This window comes from Oncorhynchus mykiss, chromosome 2 (assembly GCF_013265735.2).
Source record: "Oncorhynchus mykiss isolate Arlee chromosome 2, USDA_OmykA_1.1, whole genome shotgun sequence".
NCBI lineage: Eukaryota > Metazoa > Chordata > Actinopteri > Salmoniformes > Salmonidae > Oncorhynchus > Oncorhynchus mykiss.
Window position 1 is genome coordinate 48,477,988 of NC_048566.1, and position 24,108 is coordinate 48,502,095.

The window sequence follows — 24,108 nt, forward strand, 5'->3', positions numbered from 1 at the left end:
GGAGCTCTGGATTTGCTATTCTGAATTTTTAAAACAGAAATTGCAGAGATGTGCTTTGGAAATAGCAACTTGGATTAAATAAGACAATGTTTTCCTTTCCGTGCCTTGTATAGCCTACTATTGAATATGGTGCAAATGTATGCTCAGATATGTCACCTTCATGTGAAGAAGCACAATGATTTTCGGCATCTGAACAGGTCAAATTATTTGGCAGCTGGACCTTTCATGAGTCGGATTTAGCCCATTTTCGATCAGACACAGGAGGATGTATATAACATACCATGTAAGGATATCTATTGAAATTATGTTTTGTTTCTTATACAGATAAATAATTAGAAAATTACTACAGATATGATACATTTGGGAAAAGTGTATAAAGTCTTAGATACTGCAATGACTGGGCGGTGAGTCGGAAGCAGGTGCAGGTGAAACGTTTTAATAAAATAACAAAACCAAGAACACGACACTAGCACATGGCAGCACGCCGATACACAAGAAAAGAAACAATGATGCCTGGGGAAGGAACCAAGGGGAGTGACATATATTAGGCAGGTAATCAAGGAAGTGATGGAGTCCTGGTGAGTGTCATTATGCGCTAATGCGCGTAACGATGGTGACAGGTGTGCGTCTTATCGAGCAGCCTGGTGACCTAGAGGCCAGAGAGGGAGCACACGTGACAGATACAGTATCTTGCAATTAAAAACATTTTGGTTGGTTGGGATATGTGTTTGAAGGGTGGTAGGTCGGAATATTTTTTAGGTCAAAACATTTTAGTGAACAGAGTGCAGGCATTAGGCCTATGTCACTTGGTCAATAAAAAAGTGGTCAGATGAAGCAGATGCTAAGCAACGGGACTGTTTTGTTAGCACAGACTGGAATATGTTCAGGGATTCTTCCGATGGCATTGAGGAGTACACCACATCAGTCACTGGCTTCATCAATAAGTGCAGCGATGACGTCGTCCCCACAGTGACTGTATGTACATATCCCAACCAGAAGCCATGGATTACAGGCAATATCCGCACAGATCTAAAGGGTAGAGCTGCCGCTTTCAAGGAACGGGACTCTAACCCAGAAGCTTATAAGAAATCCCGCTATGCCCTCCAATGAACCATCAAACAGGCAAAGCGTCAACACAGGACTAAGATTGAATCGTACTACACTGCTACACTACATTGTCGGATGTGACCGGGCTTGCAAACTATTACAGACTACAAAGGGAAGCACAACCTAGAACTGCCCAGTGACACGAGCCTACCAGACGAGCTAAATTACTTCTATGCCCTCTTCAATGCAAGTAACACTGAAACATGCATGAGAGCATCAGCTGTTCCGGACGACTGTGTGATCACAGTCTCTGCAGCCGATTGTGAGTAGGACCTTTAAACAGGTCAATATTCAGAAGACCAGACAGATTACCAGGGTGTGTACTCCGAGCATGCGCTGACCAATTGGCAAGTGTCTTCACTGGCATTTTCAACCTCGCCCTGTCTGAGTCTGTAATAACAACATGTTTCAAGAAAACCACCATAGTCCCTGTGTCCAAGAACACTAAGCTAACCTGCCAAAATGACTACCGACCTCAGATCCTCAAAAGGTTATACAGCTGCACCATTGAGAGCATCCTGGAGGGTTGCATCACTGCCTGGTATGGCAACTGCTCGGCCACCGACTGCAAGGCACTACAGAGGGTAGTGCGTACGGCCCAGTACATCACTGGGGCCAAACTTCCTGCCATCCAGGACCTCTATACCAGGCGGTGTCAGAGGAAGGCCCTAAAAATTGTCGAAGACTCCAGCCACCCTAGTCATAGACTGTTCTCTCGGTTACCGCACAGCAAGTGGTACTGGAGCACCAAAGTCCCTCTTTGCCATGCAAATGAACTGAATCCCCAAAAAACATTTCCACTGCATTTCAACCCTGCCACAAAAGGACCAGCTGACATCCTGTCAGTGATTCTCTCATTAACACAGATGTGAGTGTTGATGAGGACAAGACTGGAGATCACTCTGTCATGCTGATTGAGTTCGAATAACAGACTGGAAGCTTCAAAAGGAGGGTGGTTCTTGGAATCATTGTTCTTCCTCTGTCAATCATGGTTAACTGCAAGGAAACACGTGCCGTCATCATTGCTTGCACAAAAAGGGCTTCACAGGCATGGATATTGGCAAAGATATTGCTGCCATTAAGATTGCACCTAAATCAACCATTTATCGGATCATCAAGAACTTCAAGGAGAGCGGTTCAATTGTTGTGAAGAATGCTTCAGGCGCCCAAGAAAGTCCAGCAAGCGCCAGGACCGTCTCCTAAAGTTGATTCAGCTGCGGGATCGGGGCACCACCAGTACAGAGCTTGCTCAGGAATGGCAGCAGGCAGGTGTGAGTGCATCTGCACGCACAGTGAGGCAAAGACTTTTGGAGGATGGCCTGGTGTCAAGAAGGGCAGCAAAGAAGCCACTTCTCTCCAGGAAAAACATTAGGGACAGACTGATATTCTGCAAAAGGTCCAAGAACACTAAGCTAACCTGCCAAAATGACTACCGACCTCAGATCCTCAAAAGGTTATACAGCTGCACCATTGAGAGCATCCTGGAGGATGCTGAGGTCGGTACAGTCCGCTGTATAAAATTTGATTTGATGTTGTGTTGACCATTTTTGTGCTCTACCTTAACTATTAAAATGTGGCACTGGTTTGACCCTCTGTAGACCAAATAAGGCTCTTGCTTAAGTGATTATAAAGGATCAGCACTGTCCAATTCATTTTAGCCTGATCCTTTTTCTTGATTGACAATCAACATGATGATTCCCTCAGTGGGGTTTTTGACTTTCTTGAGCACGTTCATGAGTCTCGAACTTCACGTTTACATGTTAAACTGTCAAGTAGCTGTCAGGTAGAAGGTTATTTTGAGAGAATCAAGGGATTTATTGTTTGGTCAGGGTGGAAAAATGGATTGATTTTATATCACCCGGTTTCATTTTACTCTTATCAAAATCACAACACTTTGAAGTTTAAATGTTTACCTTTTAGGATTGCACAATAATAATGGATTGAAAAAATACGATATGTGCAGGCCTAGTTGCATCAACATGTATGGTGATAGTAGAGGGTTTAGAACTGTGGGTTTGTAGGACTATACATTGAAATTATATTGGTAGGCAAAATTTAATTTCTTCACACTAAATGTGTGACAAGTCAGTACCTGACTTCATTAATCCTAGACGAAGTCTGCAGTTGGCTTGTGTAATGAATAGTATAATTTGATATAATATATTATACATATTACAATGCTAGTAGTTAGGAACAAAATAGTATACAGTGTGCAATAGTTCCAACACAGCTATTGTGAAGCATCTAGGCCTATGCTTTTATTGTTGAATTTAGTGAAAGTCAATATTGTATTAAAGACGAACATTTCCTAAAAACTCCCTATCAATTCTGCGACAACTCACATAACTGTATTATAGGCTATAATGAACCGTTAAAATGCTTCCGCCTACAGAGAGTGGTGATCACTTCATGAATATTGAAACGGTTAAGTATTCCGTAACAATCGGTGTCGGGGAGGAGGGGCAGGCACCACCAGAGAATGAACGAACTCTATAGATGTGTATTGATGAAAGTCACACTTGTAAACGCGAGCGTCGTCCGGTACTTCGCAGTAGAAAGTAGCAGATGTAGCAAATAGCCTTCAAGCTAATGCAACTCTTTATGGGCTGAATTATTAGACGACGAGACTAAAACCCAAGGACCTTTCAATTGGTTGAATTTCATAATTCGCTAGTTCAAAGAGGTATAGGCTACACATGCTTTATACACGAATTTGAAATTGTCGCCACAAGGACGCCGCTGTGCGCAAGACACACGGCAATTGAAGAGTAGTTGAAGTGAGCTTGTAAAAGGTAAGATACGCTTTAAAATATGTTTGTTTACAAAATGTATTCAAATTAGCCCAGCCTACTTCTAAAGATAAATATTCACGTTGACAGTCACACATCTAATATGTTTTCTGCCTTTCACCTTCTCGAGATTCTGATTTGCCATCTTGAAGTTTCTTCCCAAATGAGTGTGTGTCAGTGTCAGTGAACGTCTAGACGGCAGTAAAAAACTGCATACATATGTAGAAAATGAACTCAAACCATTGAATAACATCTCCAAACTGAATTTTGCAGGACTGAGCATGCTGCCCGTTACTCCTTGGTGGTTCAGCCTGTTCTCATAGACTAATAGTGACATAGTAAATGTAAATCCCGGACAACCAAATTACTAAAATATGCTATGTTTGTTTTTTTTTTTTTAAATAGCTAATATTTAGCAACCCAAAGGTTGCGTGTTCGAATCTCATCACGGACAACTTTAGTATTTTAGCTTATTAACAACTTTGGAGCTACTTACTACTTTTTAGCTACTTTGCAACTATACTGAAGAAAAATATAAATGTAAAATGTTGGTCCCATGTTTCATGAACTGTAGTAAAAGATCACATACATTTTCCATATGCATAAAAAACGTATTTCTCTCAAATTGTGTGCACAAATATCATTACATCCCTGTTTGTAAGAAATGTTCCTTTCCACCTGACAGGTGTGGCATATCAAGAAGCTGATTAAACAACATGATCATTACACAGGTTCTCCTTGTGCTGGGTACAATAAAAGCCCACTCTAAAATGTGCAGTTATGCCACATAATACAATGCCACAGATGTCTCCTCCTTTTGAAAGAGTGTGCAAATGGCATACTGACAGCAAGACTGAAATTAATTTAATATTAATTTCTCCACCATAAGCCACCTCCAACGTAATTTTAGAGAATTTGGCAGTACGTTCAACCGGCCTCACAAACGCAGACCACGTGTAACCATGCCCTCCCATGGCTCAAATTGTGTGCACAAATTGCCCAGTCGTGAAATCCATAGATTTGGGCCTAATGAATTTATTTCAATTGACAAATTTCCTTATATGAACCGTAACTCAGGAAAATTGTTGCAAGTTGCATTTATATTTTTGTTCAGTGTACTTAGTATGTTAGCTAGAGGTCGACCGATTATGATTTTTCACCACCGATACCGATTATTGGAGGACGAAAAAAAGCCGATACCGATTAATGGGCCGATTTTTAATTTATTTATATATATATATATATATATGTATATATGTATGTGTGTGTGTGTGTGTGTATGTATATGACAATTACAACAATACTGAATGAACAATGAACACTTATTTTATCTTAATATAATACATAAATAAAATCAATTTAGTCTCAAATAAATGTCAAAACATGTTCAATTTGGTTTAGATAATGCAAAAACACAGTGTTGGAGAAGAAAGTAAAAGTGCAATATGTGCCATGTAAAAAAGCTAACGTTTAAGTTCCTTGCTCAGAACATGAGAACATATGAAAGCTGGTGGTTCCTTTTAGCATGAGTCTTCAATATTCCCAGATAAGAAGTTTTAGGTTGTAGATTTTATAGGACTATTTATCTCTATACCATTTGTATTTCATATACCTTTGACTATTGGATGATCTTATAGGGACTATAGTATTGCCAGCTTAATCTCGGGAGTTGATAGGCTTGAAGTCATAAACAGTGCTGTGCTTCAAGCATTGCTAAGAGCTGCTGGCAAATGCAGTAAAGTGCTGTTTGAATGAATGCTTACGAGCCTGCTGCTGGCTACCACCGCTCAGTCAGACTGCTCTATCAAATCATAGACTTAATTATAATATAATAACACACAGAAATACGAGCCTTAGGTCATTAATATGGTAAAATCAGGAAACTATAATTTCGAAAACAAAACGTTTAGTCTTTCAGTGAAATACCGAACCGCTCTGTATTTTATCGAACGGGTGGCAACCTTAAGTCTGAATATTGTTGTTACATTACACAACCTTCAATGTTACGTCATAATTATGTAAAATTCGGGCAAATTAATTACGGTCTTTGTTTGGAAGAAATTGTCTTCACACAGTTCGCAATGAGCCAGGTGGCCCAAACTGCTGCATATACCCTGACTCTGCTTGCACTGAACGCAGAGAAGTGACACAATTTCCCTAGTTAATATTGCCAAGCTAACATGAATTTCTTTGAACTAAATATGCAGGTTTAAAAAATATATACTTGTGTATTGATTTTAAGAAAGGCATTGATGCTTATGGTAAGGTACATTTGTTCAACGAGTGTGCTTTTTTCATGAATGCTCTTTTGTTAAATCATCATCCGTTTGGCGCAGTTGAAGTAGGCTGTGATTTAATGATAAATGAACAGGCACCGCAATGATTATATGCAACGCAGGACAAGCTAGTTAACCTAGTAATATCATCAACCATGTGCAGTTCACTAGTGATTATGTTAAGATTGATTGTTTTTTACAACATAAGTTTAATGCTAGCTAGCAACTTACCTTGGCTCCTTGTAGCCACAAGGTTCTTTTGATGCTGCACTCGTGCAACAGGTGGTCAGCCTGCCATACAGTCTCCTCATGGATTGCAATGTAATCGGCCATAATCGGCGTCCAAAAATGCTGATTACCGATTGTTATGAAAAATCAGCCCTAATTATTCGGCCATGGCGATTTAATCGGTCGACCTCTGTTAGCCAACCCTTCCCCTAACCTTTACCCTTTAACCTAACTCCTAGCCGTAACCCGTAACCCCTAGTGTATTTAACGTTAGCCACCTAACTAATGTTAGGAACCTAACTAATGTTAGCCACAACAAATTGGAATTATTAACAAATACACTACCTTTCAAAAGTTTGGGGTCACTTAGAAATGTCCTTGTTTTTGAAAGAAAATTATATTTTTTGTCCATTAAAATAATATCAAATTGATCAGAAATACAGTGTAGACATCGTTAATGTTGTAAAGGACTATTGTAGCTGGAAATGGCAGATTTTATGGAATATCTACATATGCGTACACAGGCCCATTATCAGCAACCATCATTCCTGTGTTCCAATGGCACGTTGTGTTAGCTAATCCAAGTGTATTATTTTAAAAGGCTAATTGATCATTAGAAAACCCTTTTGCAATTATGTTAGCACAGCTGAAAACTGTTCTGCTGATTAAAGAAGCAATAAAACTGGCCTTTAGTCTAGTTGAGTATCTGGAGCATCAGCATTTGTGGGTTCGATTACAGGCTCAAAATTGCCGAAAACAAAGACCTTTCTTCTGAAACTCGTCAGTCTGTTCTTGTTCTGAGAAATGAGGGCTATTCAATGCAAGAAATTGCCCAGGAAATGAAGATCTCGTACAAGATCTTGTACAATGCTGTGTACTACTGCTACAATGCTGTGTACTTCTGTCTCTAACCAGAATATAAAGAGGAGTGGAGGGCCCTGGTGCACAACTGAGCAAGAGGACAAGTACATTAGAGTGTCTAGTTTGAGAAACAGACGCCTCAGAAGTCCTCAACTTGCAGCTTCATTAAATAGTACCCGCAAACACCAGTCTCAACGTCAACAGTGAAGAGGTGACTCAGGGATGCTGGTCGACTAGGCAGAGTTCCTCTGTCCAGTGTCTGTGTTCTTTTGTCCATATTAGTCTTTTCTTTTTATTGGCCAGTCTGAAATATGGCTTTTTCTTTGCAACTCTGCCTACAAGACATATTATACGAGATGGAATTTGGACCTCCACAAATGTATACATACCATATGAAATGTAACATAGTGGAGGGAGACATATTTCCGTTTACCATGTTACGTCTACCCATGAGTCCAAGTTGCATCAGTTTGATGCACCTCTATAGGAAAGTACATTAAAGATGGGTGACGCTAAGCTGACAGTCATTGCAGCCTAAGGCCTGCTTGTGTGTGTGACACTCCTCGCTGAAAATAATGACCTTACTAGTAACTCCTACTGCTGATTAGGGAAGGCATTAGATCTTTAGAATGTCACTGAAGGTTGTAAGTACTTAGTCAAAGAGGCAAGGTAACATCCAGTGTTGGTGATACCAAGCCTGTGGAAACAGAGCACAGGTGCTGATTCAAAGAGAATGAGTGATGGAGAAATAGAAAATCTCTAATGTGTTGATCTCAAATAGTAGTCCCTAACATTCACCCAGCCTAACAAAAAACTGCGTCTACAAGCAATGACGCTACATCTTGAATTGCTACACTCGCATTAGAGTTTGGTACAGTACGGTAAAGAAATGTGGAGTATAGGTCAGTACAATACAGTAGAGTAGAGTTTGGTACAGTACCGTATAGCACGATTCCTTGTGCATAGAGTTGTCTGGTTTCTTTGACTTTGGAGTCAAAGGTTTTTGTTTGCCATAATTTGTTTTCAATTTAAAAGTATTTCAGTGTCATTCTGTTACCATAGAATTGCCCTACTACTACCATCCCCTGTCCAGTCATCTACAGATCTGTGATAAACATTGTATTTATGGATGCATTTTGAAAGTATACATTCATAGTGCCCACTACCCTAGTCTCAATTAGGGCGACCCAGGTGGCTAATAGTCCAGCCCTCATGTTGCAGAGTGCCCCACAAACCCTCACTCTGATTTCTTCTTGGATCAGGGCAAATGGAAGCACCCGGGGTGGGTGCACACAAGCATGCTATTGTTTATTTTCATCTGGTCTGCCAAACAGAGAACAGAGAGAGAGGTGATTGCTAAATACTTATTTAGCGTTGCCAGGCTACCCTCAGTGGAGTGCACAAAGGGACAGCATTAGAGGGGACGCAGAGCAGAGCACGAAGGCGAGAGAAAAAAAAGGAGGTGCAGAATAATCTTTCATTTACAGCTTTTCGATGTTCTTTCTAATTTAGGATCTGCACTTGATGAGGGCACACGCACACATGTACATAAGTCACTACTCTCTCTCTCTCTTTCATTCATTCATTTGTACACAGACAGGCCCAACTGAGCTGGTCATAACACATTTGTAAATCTCAACCAATTCTTTCTCGCAAGCAAGAGTTGGCCCACATATCTTGAATATTAGGCATTGCGCCTCTTTAAATGAGTGGTTGGTGCTGTTGCATCTGCTCTCATTCTACAGAGTAGATTGGGGAGGTAGGGATACTTTCTGACACCCAGATGTGTGTGGGATGGGGTGACGTGGTGGGTACAGGCGGGGCGGCGGTGTGTGTCTTCACCAGCTTGTGTGTGCATGTCTCAAGTGTGTACCGTAGGTGTTTGCTAGCTTGTGTTTGTGCAAGTCTGTGTGTGATTGTTTATGTACCAGGCCAGCTTGTGCATGAGTGCCTTTTCAATGCGTGGGAAAGAGCGCATGTGCGTTGTTTATAACATTTGGTGGCATTCACCACCCTCCCTTCCCCTTCATGTGGGCTTCCTGCTCTCTCTGTCAGTGGGTGACTTGAGACTAAAAGCTGTGCGATGGCCCACCTCCTGTCACCTTGTCCCTTATCTCATTTTAGTTTACCAAGTTCTCGACACAGTGTTATTTTTGGGGCCTGGCTCACAAGCTATCCATATATCTGTGCGGGACGCCAAATCCCATGCTGTTCTCAGGCTCTTATTATATCCTAGTGTAGCCTAGCTTAGCCACTCTTCTCTTACCTAACCAACCCAGGCTTTTGGCGGTTGGCCCTTTCATTAGGGCACAGTTTGTGCTGTAAACAGTACTGAGGTTTGGATTAGAGCAGTAAGGCAGGAAGCTAATGGACGAGAGGAAGTTGACATGACTGCACAGCGGGGGTTCACCACCTCTCTGCTTTCGGAATGATACAGGCTCTCTCGTATTGAGACAACATAAGCATGCATACCTGCTGTGAGAGCGAGTGTCTGTCTTCCCCCTCAGACACAGTTTCGCTTAGTGAACTTACTCGCTTACTGTAGTGGTTTACTGTACACACAAACACATTTTGTGTGAGTGTTGTAGCCAAAGTATTTTGGTTTCAGTCTTCGTCTACGCCAGTGGCTGTTGATTCTGAAACTTTCACAATGTCACACCAAGTCTTCCTTTCTTCCATGCGGTCTATTCAGTAGAATGAACGGCTTTAGCATTGGAGGCAGAAATGCACTGAATAGCCCATACACAGACTTCTATACTGCAGGATCATTTATTTATTTTTTAATCGGCAATGTCATGAACTTTTAGTTGCACCCAATTGAATAGCCATTATTAACCACTGACTTTTGTTTTCTGCAGGCCTGGTGCATGATGGGATCTTTTCGGCGGCCCCGCGCTCGCTTCATGAGCTCGCCCGTGCTGACGGACCTCGCCTGCTTCCACGCCAGCTCGGTCGGCCAGCAGCTGTCCAACACCAGCGTCTGGAATAGGTGGGTGGGCCTCCTCATCTGTGTGAACCACATCCAACACTGCTTTTAAATGTGTGTGTTTGAGTGTGTGAAACACGTTTCTCTTTTCATTCATCTCTGACAGAGGGTCTATATCAGTCATTAGATACTGAACTGACTTTGGTTTGCTTTCAAATGGGAAGCAACTAGATTTGATACATATCATATTTCTTTGTGCCTCACTTTATTTCCCTAAAATGTCCAAAGAGAACATGATAGGAAATTACAGGATAAATAATGTTGTAATCCCACCAGGAAGTTTTTAGAGGATGTGGGTTTTTGTATATTAGTAAGTGTCCGGGTTGGAGCAGGAAGACCTGCGATGGTCTCTTTCCTCTCTGACCACCCAATCACTCTTTATCTGCAAAAAGTGTGGATAGTACTGTTGAGCTGGCGGTTTTGAACATATTCACTACGGAAACAGAAGCTAACCCTTTATTTCTGTATGGAAATGTGTCAGACAGCTCTCCCCCTTCTCTCAGGAAGTGAATAGAGCATTTGACAGGATGTTTTGTGGGAAGCGGATGGGGCAGCGGGTGCTTCGGCTGCTAAGAGGTCCCTTCCACTAAACCCCAGAGGTGCCACTGAGGCGCTTGGCGTGCTCTTTGTCCACCGAAAGCAGGGGGTCTTTCCATAGGTGTGGAGTTTGTGTCCTTGGTCACATGGTCACCGGCCGCCGCCACCACTTGAACGGCACAGTCCTCCACAGCAAAGGGCCGAAGTCACAATGGTACGCTGCACTGTTTTGATCTGATAGCGGACCGTCCCTAAACTAGGACAAAAGGCCAATGCCAAGTTTTCACAAGCCCTATTTTCCTTTCTAATTCCTTCAGCTCTACAAAAGTGCCCAGGGGGTATGGGCTAGGGGTTGATTCTGGACAGTACCTTTACACAGCTTTGCTACACAATGAAAAGGTTTATGAAAACCCCCAAGGCCATGTTATGACAATATGTTGTGTCATGTTATGACAATATCTGCAGAGGGGCTTTAAATGGATCTCTGGTTTTCACTGTTTACAGTATGTCCATGCCTCCCTGTTGCAAAATGCATCATACTTCACACCTCTTTTCCTACATTGGAGAATTCATATTCAGAAAATGTTGCAGGGCACTAATTGTCCACGGTGGGTTGTTATCAAAACAAGTTTAAAAATTGTTTTTGTAATTAACATGGCTCAAGACATACACTGAGTATACATAACATTAAGGACACCTGTTCTTTCCATGACATAGACAGAACAGGTGAATACAGGGGAAAGATATGATCCCTTATTGATGTCACTTGTTAAATCCACTTCAATCGGTGTAGATGAAGGGGAGGAGACAGGTTAAAGAAGGATTTTTAAACCTTGAGACATTTGAGACATGGATTGTGTATATGTACCCTTCAGAGGGTGAATGGGCAAGACTAGGGTTGCACATTTTAGGTAATATTCAGAGGTGGAAACTTTCCATGGGAATTAACAAAAATAAATGCAAATTACTATTATTACCATTTAAATGTAGATGTTTTTTGCATTGGATATATTTACCTTATCATATGGAGACAGAAACATAAACATTTTACCTTATCATAAGTAGACACAATTGCAAATCATAAAATTTCTCCAATAGACATTTTTAAAAACTATTTAGTTACAAATTTAACTTTAATTAAACGAGTTGACTCTTCACATGGGATGATTTCACTGAACAACAAAATAAAGGGAGTATTGAATGATCCCCAATGATCCATCACATCTCCCAAAAACATTTTCAACATACATCTGTAAAATGATAGTCCAGAAACTAAAGCTTTGTTTGTCTTCCATGTCTTCTCCCTAGATCTCCTCAATGTCCACCCCTTGAACATCTGACTCTGAGGCCTCATCTTCACTGTCACTTTTCAACCTTGTTGAGGATGGCTCGTTGTCCGGCTCAAAAAGCCTCACATTTTCCCGGGTGGCCCCCAATTTTTCAACCCTTGTATTGGTTAGCCTGTTGCGTGCTTTGGTGTGTGTTCCCAAACAAGGAGGAACAAACACAGTTCTGACACTTTACATACACGTGTGTAACCGTGAAAACAACAAACATCAAAATACAATCGAGCGCAATACAAACAAGTCTAATCTCGCACGAACTAAGGCAGGCAACAGGTACCCTATATACACACAGAAATAAATGCAAATGAAACCAGGTGTGAAAAGAATCACAGACAAAACAAACAGAAAAGAAAAGAAAAAAGGGATCGGTGGCGGCTAGTAAACCGGCGACGCCGAGTGCCACCCGAACAGGGAGAGGAGTTACCTTCGGTAGAAGTCGTGACATTTTCCTTCCACATTAGCTGCAGTGAAATGTCTCCACACATCAGATAGTGCTTGTGGAATATTCCTGTAAAGATTTGAAAAAATGAGTTAAAATAAACTAATACAATTCCATGTACAGATGAATTGTTAAGCAGTTAGATTAAACAACTCCTTTGTAAGATACATGTTTTTAAATGAAACATGTATGGAAACAGGTGAACTAACACTCCTCAGATAGCAGGCTCAAGCAAGCTAAAGCCACATGGTAGCAAAAACTAACTAGCATAAATTATAAACAAGTTATAAATGATTTAAACACACTTTTCTGTAGGCTACTGTTTACAAGTTAACAAAAAATAATGTATGTCATATAAAATATATTCACCCCACCCAGTATTGTAATCAAAACTTACCAGAAAGTGTGTAGTCCTTGGTTCAGGCAGTGTCAATAGCATGTCAATAGCATCATTAGTGTGCAAGATCTTGAGAATCAGCTGTACATTAGATGGAAGAGTGCACTGCACATATAATGGAAGAATGCACTGTGCATGCAGAGGTTTGCAATTCCATTGAATTGGGGGTAGTTTAACCAAAATATGCCACAAGACCTAGAATTGCCTTGTGTATCCCACAAAAATGGTTCACTGTAATAAGCTAATGATTTTTTAAAATGAATTTAAGCAAAATTCCCCAAATTCCCGGGCTTAACTTCCCATGGAATAATTCTGGAAATATACCAGAAAGTTTCCGACCCTTTGCAACCCTAGGCAAGACATAATATTTAAGTGCCTTTGAACAGGGTATGGTAGGAGGTGCCATGCGCACCAGTTTGTGTCAAGAACTGCAACTCTGCTGGGTTTTTCACGCTCAAAGGTTTCCCATGTGTATCAAGAATGGTCCACCACCCAAAGTACATCCAGCCAACTTGACACAACTGTGGGAAGTATTGGAGTCAACATAGGCCAGTACCCCTGTGGAACACTTTTGACACCTTGTAGAGTCCATGCTCCGACGACTTGAGACTTTTCTAAGGGCATAGGGATGCAACTCAATATTAGGAAGGTGTTCCCGAATGTTTGGTATACTCACTGTATGATTGACTTATTAGACAAAATGAGGCAACCTAATCACTATCTATCACAATCAGCCATCTTTCAGAAAAGTTTAAATACTGTCCTGTTGATCTCAGCCAGAGCTTCCCATTTGCCAGGCAGTTGAGGCTCCCTCACCTATGCCCTCTGACCTATGAGCTCTGACCTGACCCTGTGTTTCTTTCCCTTAGCGTCCAAACAGCCGTGATCAAAGTGTTCCAGGGTGGAGGGTTGCAAGCGAATGAGCTTTACACCCTCAATGAGAGCATCAGGTAAGGTTGAATTGACAGTCTAGATAGACGTACTCTGTAAGAGCTTTGTGACTTCACCGCACACTGCAGGAAGCTTTGGGGACACGGTTCTCCTTGTTTTGTTCTTGTAACCCGTAAGGCTGTGACAGATAAGGCCTTAGTGGAATCGACATAAAGGAAAGGAGACATCAAAATGTTTACACCACCTTTGATTTAGGGCACCACTGTATGTCAATATTTTTATAAAGTGTGTTTTAAATATATGTTTTTCTTTCACGTTATTAGCTAGTGTCCCATTGTTCTGTGTCCTTTTAGATGGCTCCTCAAGACCGAGTTGGGCTCGTTCATCACAGAGTACTTCCAGGTATGCCCTTTCCCCTTGCATGTACTGTAGATTCACCATCCAAAATTATCAAAGGAGTAGTTTATTAATATAATGCACATATGTAGTGTATTTAATAGCCATATCAGATTTGTAAGGATTTTTGCCCCATTCATTCCAAAAGACCTTTTACAAACTTTCCAGTCAAATGTGTTTGTAAGGTGTTTTAGGAAAATGCCTCAATAAGAACAATTTAAAAACAGTCTGGGTGAGTTGACAAGAGTCAAGGTACCTGGAAAATCATATACATGTGTCAAATGTAGTAATAATAATGAAGTAATTCATATATTTATTTATTTTTCAATTGAAGTGAAAGGTGTTTTGGTGTTTTAATAAACTAAATTTAGATTGCTGTCTTAATTATTTGTCCTGAAATGGCAGTTGAGCCAGTGGCGATTTTAGCATGTAAATCTAGGTGGGGCAAACTCCCCCCAAAAATGGAGATGCATGCCAGCAAAACCACTACACTACACAACACAACACTAAACAATACATGAAGTGCACTATAACAGTTACAAACGGTGCCCACAAACTGTTAGGGTCTACTTAAAGCTGTCTCAACAACGGAGTCCCAACAGCAGTCCCAACACCTTATCACTGCTATCAATGGAGCTTTGTCTGGCAGAGAAACAGTTCATTCAGCCTCATTTACTGCCTTTTAAAAAAACATAGCTGATATGGCTGACTTGCTTAAACATATGTGGTTTATACTGACAATTGAGATGTACAAATTATGGCATACTGGGACAACGAGTGGATGAGAGGCAATCCTTAATTTCGATTAAGACATTAACGAGCGAACTAGGACGGACGTAGTCAATATAACTATTTGTTAAACACTTTTGAAATGTACAGCGATAGAATTCAGAACATGGGCCATTCTTACGGTATTCTCACTGTACACCAAGTCAGAACCATAGGATAAATAAGGGGGGCGCATATGCAGACAATGAAAGCTTTTACAATATTCAATGATTACATTTCTTTAAAACAGGCTATAGGCTACATGCACCACCAAGTCAGAACAGTAGGCTATATTATGAGGGGGAAAAGGGAACAAATTATTAGGGTGAGGCACATGGGCAAGTAATGGCTTACTACACAACAAACTTTGTTAGTTTTTCACTCTGTTTGTCAGAACCTAACAGACAACTAGTCAAAGCTCAAACAAAGTTTATTCACCCAACGAGTCAAACAGCGACAAAGACATGGTTCCAACAGCACAAGTATTTAAACTTCCCTTTAGGCGGAGTCTCCTCCTTTTTTCTAAACCCTACATCTTTGTTGCTAGGCAGGAAGTTAAGTGATGTGGGTAGTAAACTGTTCCTTCTCCCTTCATGTGACCTGACCTGACCTCGGCCCCCATTCCTCACTAAAACACAGCTCTCCACCGTTATCAGTGACCACAACCATGTGATTGCTTTTTCCCTTACTTAGTAACTTCCCAGGCCCATGGCTCTTATCCGCCCTCAATTGACCCCACCATAAACATTCCTCCTACATATAACCATTAACTTCTGGTGTAGCAAGTATTTCAAATTACAACACAACAACTCAGTATTATTTTCTTAGCTACAGTATACATATCTCCTTGGCATATTACATAATTTCTGAAGCAGCATACAATACATTTTTTGACTCAACTTGTTGTGCTGTGCTCACTTGAACAGGAAGTGGCGTGGCGGACCTTCGTGGGCAAATTTTGTCATCAAACTTTGTCATCAAAGTCTGGCATTCTCTGGATTTATGGTGCTTTCAAGACAACTGGGAACTCTGTAAACGTTGAATCATGACGTCAGTGATCTTCAGTTCAAAGCTCTAGAAAGAGGCTTGAGTTCCCGACTCTGAATTCCGAGTTGGAAGACCATTCAAAACGTATTTTCCCAGTCAGAGCTAGTTTTTTTTTCCGAGGTCACAGTTGTCTTGAACTCACTGAAGTCTGAGATTTCCCATTGTTTTGAACGCTGCAGAAGCCATGCTGGATTGACAGCATTGCAAATGTTGAATGTTTATCCTTTTAAGCTTGGAAAAGAGATCCTTAAACCCAGACTTGGACCACACACCCAGTCCACTGAATAGCATGCTAGTGATTGCTTTGCAATGCTTGCAGTTAGCCACTGATTCCTTCCAAACCACTCATTGTTGAACTTGCAATTTCAATGTGTTCTGTAATGTTTATGTCCAATGGCCGATGAGCACAAATATGTTTAATCTATAAATTATCTTCATAATTTCTCTTCACATGGCAAGGATTGAAAAGGATTTGCCAGTAGATTGTCGACTTCATTCATGATGATGACTGCTAGCTTGCTAGCTAAGATTTTGAAAGTATGATGTTGACATCAGTCCAATCAAAGGTACGGGAGATATAACATGATTTGATTTATTTTTTCTGTGGCCAATGACCTTGAGCCTTCTTGGATGGACACTTCTAATGTAACTCTATGGCAGCACCAAAGGGGCTTGAATTTTCGAGCTCTCCCAATAAATTTTGCGGTGACGTTGTGTCCCCATGAGTAACAGAACACTGAGCAAATCATGGCACAACTAGGGAACATTACCAACCACTATGTATTTTCCACTGGCTGTCCCACCAGCTCCTCTATATGCAATGAGCAGATTTTCTTTTGCTTAGTGCCTTTCTGTGCATTTGTTGATCAATTATTCAGTCAGCAGAGAACTGATTTTTTTGAAGGGGTTGAAACCTGTTCATTCTGAACGTTGGTTATAAATATCCCCTTTTCTACGTGTTTTGGATAGGACACAAATGAACACCTCCTTTCAGCAACCTTACACCAACTGGCATGTGAGATGCATTTCATTTGCACACCAGATGTCTCTCATGTAGATGTTAATAGAGTCATTGGTAACAGCCATGTAAGAGAACTTGAAACTGTTACTGTTTCCTTGAATTTAAAAACATACGTTTCTAACATTTTACTCTTTCTTTCTTACAATTTGTCCTAGAATCAACTCTTGACCAAAGGCCTGTCACATATTCTTGAGAAGATTAGACTTTATGAGGGTAAGTGTACCATCTGCGCCATGAAACATTGCAAACAATTTGGCTAGTTTGCATTTACATTTAAGGAAGCTACTTTGTTCACAGCGAGATGGTCAGGGTATTTCCCCAAGGTCTTATTCTTGGGACGCATTCCTCGGTTGGATCTGATTGATGACAGGTATCTACTGTAACCGCTTGTGTTTTTACCCTATTAAACCTCTCATAAGGACACAGAAATGAGAGTGAGATCTGAGCCTCATGTAAAGAGAGTTTATTTGTGATTGACCACCTCGATTCAGTCTTGTGGAGCATAAATGCTTTCAGACTCAGGGAACGAAGGCTCTGTGAAAGAACTTAGATCTGTGCCATTTGTCACAGTGTCATCTAATGGTGGTTCATTTGTCCCTCCCTTTCTCCTCAGGTGACAGTCAACTCCTTATCCTGTCTGAGATGTGGGTCAGGTTCTTCACTGGGATCTTGCCCACGCTCCAGGCTATATTCTATCCTGTTCAGGTACTGCCAACATACAGCCCGTCCTTTCGCTGAGACTTTAAACCGACTGCCTGACCCTCAGTAATCAGTACAATCCCATGGCACTTGGTTTATACAGTAGGGGTGTTATTAATCCTGCCCTCCTGGCTTAATTCTGAAACTGGCTGCTCATTCTACTGCACACAGCCAGATAGGGACAATCCTCTCCTGCCCCTGTCAGTGTAGGGTCAGAAATCTCTCTCTCCTTCCCTCTCTCAATTACAGCCTCTGCTTTTTGCCATACTCTTTCATTTATTTGGCATCTTGAAGTCCTCCCAGCCCTTTACTGCAATGTTGCCATCTAATTTCATCCCTCATGAACATCATTCGTTTATGTGTGTTTTTTCCTGTGTGAGTGCAGGGTCAAGAGCTTACCGTCAGACAGATGGCTCTACTGGGCTTCAGAGACCTGGTTCTGTTGAAGCTCTCCCTAGAAGACCTGCTGCCCATTGCCACAGTCCCCCCAGCCATCACACAAATGCTGCTGATTCTGCAGGTAAGCTTACTTCTACACCAGTCATTGTAATCTGGACATGTAGACACTTTATTTGACAATTGTCACCACATATAGTAGAATAATAATAGTTAGTACATGTAGCTTCTAAACCCCTTTGGGTCAGTTGTACTACATGGCAGTACTACATGGCAAAACAGAGCCTGGCTCTGTGGCGAATGAACATAACATTATCTCACATCGTAATATAAAGTTAATGCAATAGGGTTCAAAGTGAGGCCTCTGTGTCAACTGTCTGTGTTGAGCACCATCCCATGCTTACTCACGATGTATCTGTCCATGTTTCTGTCATTGTATCTATCCACAGGGCATCCATGAGTCTAACGGGCCCAGTCAAGAGTACTATCAGCTAGAGGGATTGGTCGAGACAGTCATCTCGCCTTACCTGGGGAACGTCCTCCACGTTAGCAACACCAACTGCTTCGTAGGTGAGTGGCCTGGGTCACAACAGAACATAGTATAAGCTTTGGTCCCACTTTTTGTAGTAAGATTAAGTTATTTTTTCTTCTTCTAATCATATTGTATTTTGAACAATAATGAACAGTTAATAAAAGAGTAAAATAGTGCTTGTTTTCAAAAGAAGCATTAACAGCAATTTGACCAGTTTTTTTAATAAGAAGGAGAATGTGTGATCCCTTTACCGTGGCTCTATGAGGGGAAATAAGCCTTGAAAGCCCTAACTAGGCTTCTATGGCATGACAAATCACATAAAAAACATCAACAGAGCCTGCAAATCTGCATTTTATCACATTTCTTATCCCACTGGCCTGGAACTGGCTAGCACACACACTTTCTTTATTACACTTTTACTCCCCTTCCCCAGTGTAGTTGTTTCTACGATTGCCATTACAGTCAACCTGATCAATTCAATGGCTTGGGATGGTCGTGACATCATGCACTAAACTAGAGCATGCAGATATCCCAGAGTAAATAAAGGCCCAATGCAGCAGTTTTTATATCAATATCAAATAATTTCAGGGTAACAATTAAGTACCTTACTGTAATAGATTTCCATTAAAATGGGCAAAAATTGCTTTTGGGAGTGGTCTGAATGGGGAAGGGAAAACCAGCTGTTTTCACCTTTATTTATTTAACCAGGTAGGCTAGTTGAGAACAAGTTCTCATTTGCAACTGCGACCTGGCCAAGATAAAGCTTCGCACTTCGACACATACAACAACACAGAGTTACACATGGAATAAACAAAACATACAGTCAATAATACAGTAGAACAAAAGAAAACAAAGTATTTATACAGTGAGTGCAAATGAGGTAATTTAAGGAAATAAATAGGCCATGGTGGCGAAGTAATTACAATATAGCAATTAAACACTGGAATGGTAGATCGGCAGCAGATGAATGTGCAAGTAGAGATACTGGGGTACAAATGAGCAAAATAAATAAATAAATACCAGTATGGGGATGAGGTAGGTAGATAGATGGGCTGTTTACAGATAGGCTAAGTACAGGTGCAGTGATCTGTAAAATGCTCTGACAGCTGGTGCTTAAAGCTAGTGAGGGAGATGTGAGTCTCCAGCTTCAGAGATTTTTGCAATTCGTTCCAGTCATGGGCAGCAGAGAACTGGAAGGAAAGACGACCAAAGGAGGAATTGGCTTTGGGGGTGACCAGTGAGATATACCTGCTGTAGCGCGTGCTACGTGTGGGTGCTGCTATGGTGACCAGTGAGCTGAGATAAGGCGGGGCTTTACCTAGCAGAGACTTGTAGATAACCTGTAGCCAGTGGGTTTGGCGATGAGTATGAAGCGAGGGCCAACCAACTAGAGCGTACAGGTCGCAATGGTGGGTAGTGTATGGGGCTTTGGTGACAAAACGGATGGCACTGTGATAGACTGCATCCAGTTTGTTGAGTAGAGTGTTGGAGGCTATTTTATAGATGACATCACCGAAGTCGAGGATCGGTAGGATGGTCAGTTTTACGAGGGTATGTTTGGCGGCATGAGTGAAGGATGCTTTGTTGCGATATAGGAAGCCGATTCTAGATTTAATTTTGGATTGGAGATGCTTAATGTGAGTCTGGAAGGAGAGTTTAGTCTAACCAGACACCCTGGTATTTGTAGTTGTCCACGTATTCTAAGTCAGAGCCGTCCAGAGTAGTGATGCTGGACGGGCGAGCAGGTGCGGGCAGCGATCGATTGAAAAGCATGCATTTAGTTTTACTTGCGTTTAAGAGCAGTTGGAGGCCACGGAAGGAGAGTTGTACGGCATTGAAGCTCGTCTGGAGGTTAGTTAACAGTGTCCAAGGAGGGGCCAGAAGTATACAGAATGGTGTCGTCTGCATAGAGGTGGATCAGAGAATCACCCGCAGCAAGAGCAACATCATTGATGTATACAGAAAAGAGTCGGCCCGAGAATTGAACCCTGTGGCACACCCAGAGACTGTCAGAGATCCAGACAACAGGCCCTCTGATTTGACACACTGAACTCTATCAGGGTAAACCAGGCGAGGCAATCATTTGAGAAACCAAGGCTGTCGAGTCTGCCAATAAGAATGTTGTGATTGACAGAGTTGAAAGCCTTGGCCCAGTTGATGAATACGGCTGCACAGTAATGTCTCTTATCGATGGCGGTTATGATGTCGTTTAGAACCTTGAGCGTGGCTGAGGTGCACCCATGACCAGCTCTGAAACCAGACTGTATAGCGGAGAAGGTATGGTGGGATTCGAAATGGTCAGTAATCTGTTTGTTAACTTGGCTTTCGAAGACCTTAGAAAGACAGGGTAGGATAGATATAGGTCTGTAGCAGTTTGGGTCTAGAGTGTCACCCCCTTTGAAGAGGACGATGACCACGGCAGATTTCCAATCTTTGGGAATCTCAGACAATACGAAAGAGAGGTTGAACAGGCTAGTAATAGGGGTTGCAACAATTTCGGCAGATAATTTTAGAAAGAGAGGGTCCAGATTGTCTAGCCCGGCTGATTTGTAGGGGTCCAGATTTTGCAGCTCTTTCAGAACATCAGCTATCTGGATTTGGGTAAAGGAGAAATGATGGGGGCTTTGGCGGGTTGCTGTGGAGGGTGCCGGGCAGTTGACCGGGGTAGGGGTAGCGATGTGGAAAGCATGGCCAGCCGTAGAGATGCTTATTGAAATTCTCAATTATAGCGGATTTATCGGTGGTGACAATGTTTCCTAGCCTCAGAGCAGTGGGCAGCTGGGAGGAGGTGCTCTTATTCTCCATGGACTTTACAATGCCCCAGAACGTTTTGAGTTTGTACTACAGGATGCAAATTTCTGTTTGAAAAAGCTTGCCTTAGCTTTTCTAACTGCCTGTGTATATTTGTTCCTAACTTCCCTGAAGAGTTGCATATTCGATGCTAATGCAGAACGCCACAGGATGTTTTTGTGCTGGTCAAGGGCAGACAGGTCTGGCATGAACCAAGGACTATATCTATTCCTAGTTCTACATTTTTTGAGAGGGGCATGCTTATTTAAGATAGTGAGGAAGGCACTTTTAAAGAATAGCCAGGCATCATCTACTGACGGGATGAGGTCAATGTCATTCCAGGATACCCCGGCCAGGTCGATTAGAAAGGCCTGCTCGCAGAAGTGTTTCAGGGAGTGTTTGACCGTGATGAGGGGTGGTCGTTTGGTTGCAGAACCATTACGGATGCAGGCAATGAGGCAGTGATCGCTGAGATATTGATTGAAAACAGCAGAGGTGTATTTGGAGGGCGAATTAGTTAGGATGACATCTATGAGGGTGCCCGTGTTTACTGATTTGGGGTTGTACCTGGTAGGTTCATTGATTATTTGGCTGTTATTGTTATTGGTCTATTAACCAATTTACAGCATGGTGATGTCACAATGGAATGCCAATGCATCCCGCCCATGCAAACATGCTGATTAAAAGGTCCTGTGTAAATTGTATTTTCAATCAGCAACTACAGTGCCAGCAACTACAGTATTCACACCCCTTGACTTTTTCCACATTTTGTTGTGTTACAACCTACATTTAAATTTAGATTTTTGGGGGGCACTGGCCTACACACAATACCCCATAATGTCTAAGTGGAATAATGTTTTTTGACATTTTTACAAATTAATTAAAAATGAAAGCTGAAATGTCTTGAGTCAATAAGTATTCAACCCCTTTGTTATGGCAAGACTAAGTGAATCAACAACAACAGTACATACTTCACAAAACTAACCTAATTGACAGATTGAAAAGATTGGAGCTTATACAGGATAAAAAATATTACAAAACATGCATACTGTTTGATACAAGGCACTAAAGTAATACTGCAAAGAAATTTGATAAAGCACTTTCTGTCCTGAATACAAAGTGTTATGTTTGAGGCAAATCCAATACAACACATTATTGAGTACCACTACATATTTTCAAGCATAGTGGTACAGTAGCTGAATCATGTTATTGGTGTGCTTGAAATGTTTTTCCAGATGAAAAAGAAATAGAATAGAGCTAAGCATAGGCAAAATCCTAGAGGAAAATCTGGTTGAGTCTGCTTTCCACCATACACTGGGAGATGAATTCAGGAATAATTATTTAAGGCACAGGAAATATCACTTATAAAAAATAATATTTTGCACTGTTAGTTTCATCAGCTGTTGTACAATATGATAGAACAAAACTCGAAATAAACATAATTTTGACTACTGGGCCTTTAACAATTGTTCTTGAATTAGGACTGGTGAACTACATTGCATTGCATTTATCCAATGCATACTCATCAGGAGTCGGCTTTATTACTTTCAAACAATAGCAGAGAAATACTCAAACAGGTGTTTTCCTCTTCTTCTATCCCTAGAATGCCGTGCACCACTTTCCAGGTTAAGAGTGGCACAACCAGAGATCACTGTTACTCATCATCATGCCTCAGACTCCTCCTCTCTGGCTCCCCTAGTGGAGCAGGAGGGGGAATCCTACCTGGAGAAGGTGGGAGGAGTCCGACGCCACACAGTGGCCAATGCACACTCTGACATACGGCTGCTCTCAGCTTCTGGCAGGATGCAGCCTGGGATGGAGGAGGACAGTGGTGGCGGTGGTGGGAACGGGATGGCAGGCAACGGCATGCTGCCCAGGCCTTTCTCCAGCCATCCAGACATCCTGGAATCCCCACTGGGAGTGGTGGGGCCCTTTAGAAAGCAGAGATCGACTGAAATCAGCTGCCATCCCCCCAGCTAACCAGTGATAGCAGCTGGAGACCATTGTTATTGATTCCTGGGAAACTGAGGGGATAAAAAACATCTCTGAGTGCGAGCAGGGTGGTTGGGTGGAGTCCCTGTCACCCAAGGGCTTTCCCTCCTCTGTGCTCAGAGGCCAAAATGTGGAAACAGTTGATTGTTACCCGAATTGCCAACATGTCAGATCTATTCACATTATTTTATTCCTGGGACGCATTCCTCGGTTGGAACTGATTGATGACAGGCATCTACCGTAACAGCTTGTTTTTTTTACCCTATTTAACCTCTCATAAGGACACAGGGGACAGTGAGATCTGAGCCTCATGTAAAGAAAGTATATTTGTGACTGACCGCCTCGATTTGGTCTTTTGTAACATTGTTTTAATATTTTTTTTACATTAGATAAAAGTTGACTCCTTAGACTCACAGCTAGAAAAACTGTATAGCATACACTGCAGTTGAGGAACAAATGGGAAAGTAATTCTGCTTTGAAAGTTGAAAAACTTGTAACCCCACTTTTGAGAAAATGGTCCTTGAATGTTTGGTACACGAGCTCTTCTTATTCTACACCCATTCAGCATCGTTTACACCCTCTTAAGACTTTGCCCCACCCATCTCTTTCA

The 24,108-nt window shown here is 41.7% G+C and overlaps 1 protein-coding gene across 1 annotated transcript; it reads left to right on the forward strand.

Annotated features, from left to right (window-relative positions):
- The first annotated feature begins 3,540 nt into the window (after nucleotides 1-3,540).
- Nucleotides 3,541-23,893, forward strand: prr5l (proline rich 5 like). The gene is made up of 9 exons (XM_021564236.2): nucleotides 3,541-3,899; nucleotides 10,120-10,250; nucleotides 13,836-13,916; nucleotides 14,211-14,259; nucleotides 17,245-17,302; nucleotides 17,703-17,794; nucleotides 18,174-18,308; nucleotides 18,634-18,754; nucleotides 23,110-23,893. The coding sequence occupies exons 2-9, from the start codon at nucleotides 10,129-10,131 to the stop codon at nucleotides 23,484-23,486; spliced, it is 1,035 nt and encodes a 344-aa protein (XP_021419911.1). The 5' UTR covers nucleotides 3,541-3,899; nucleotides 10,120-10,128; the 3' UTR covers nucleotides 23,487-23,893.
- Nucleotides 23,894-24,108: the final 215 nt, after the last annotated feature.

Excerpts from the sequence above, each read along its gene's own strand:
- prr5l (XM_021564236.2), top strand. The coding sequence starts at position 10,129 with ATGATGGGATCTTTTCGGCGGCCCCGCGCTCGCTTCATGAGCTCGCCC. Across the intron at positions 17,303-17,702 it reads GAAGATTAGACTTTATGAGG|GTGACAGTCAACTCCTTATC; the intron begins GTAAGTGTACCA and ends CTTTCTCCTCAG. Across the intron at positions 17,795-18,173 it reads CTATATTCTATCCTGTTCAG|GGTCAAGAGCTTACCGTCAG; the intron begins GTACTGCCAACA and ends GTGTGAGTGCAG.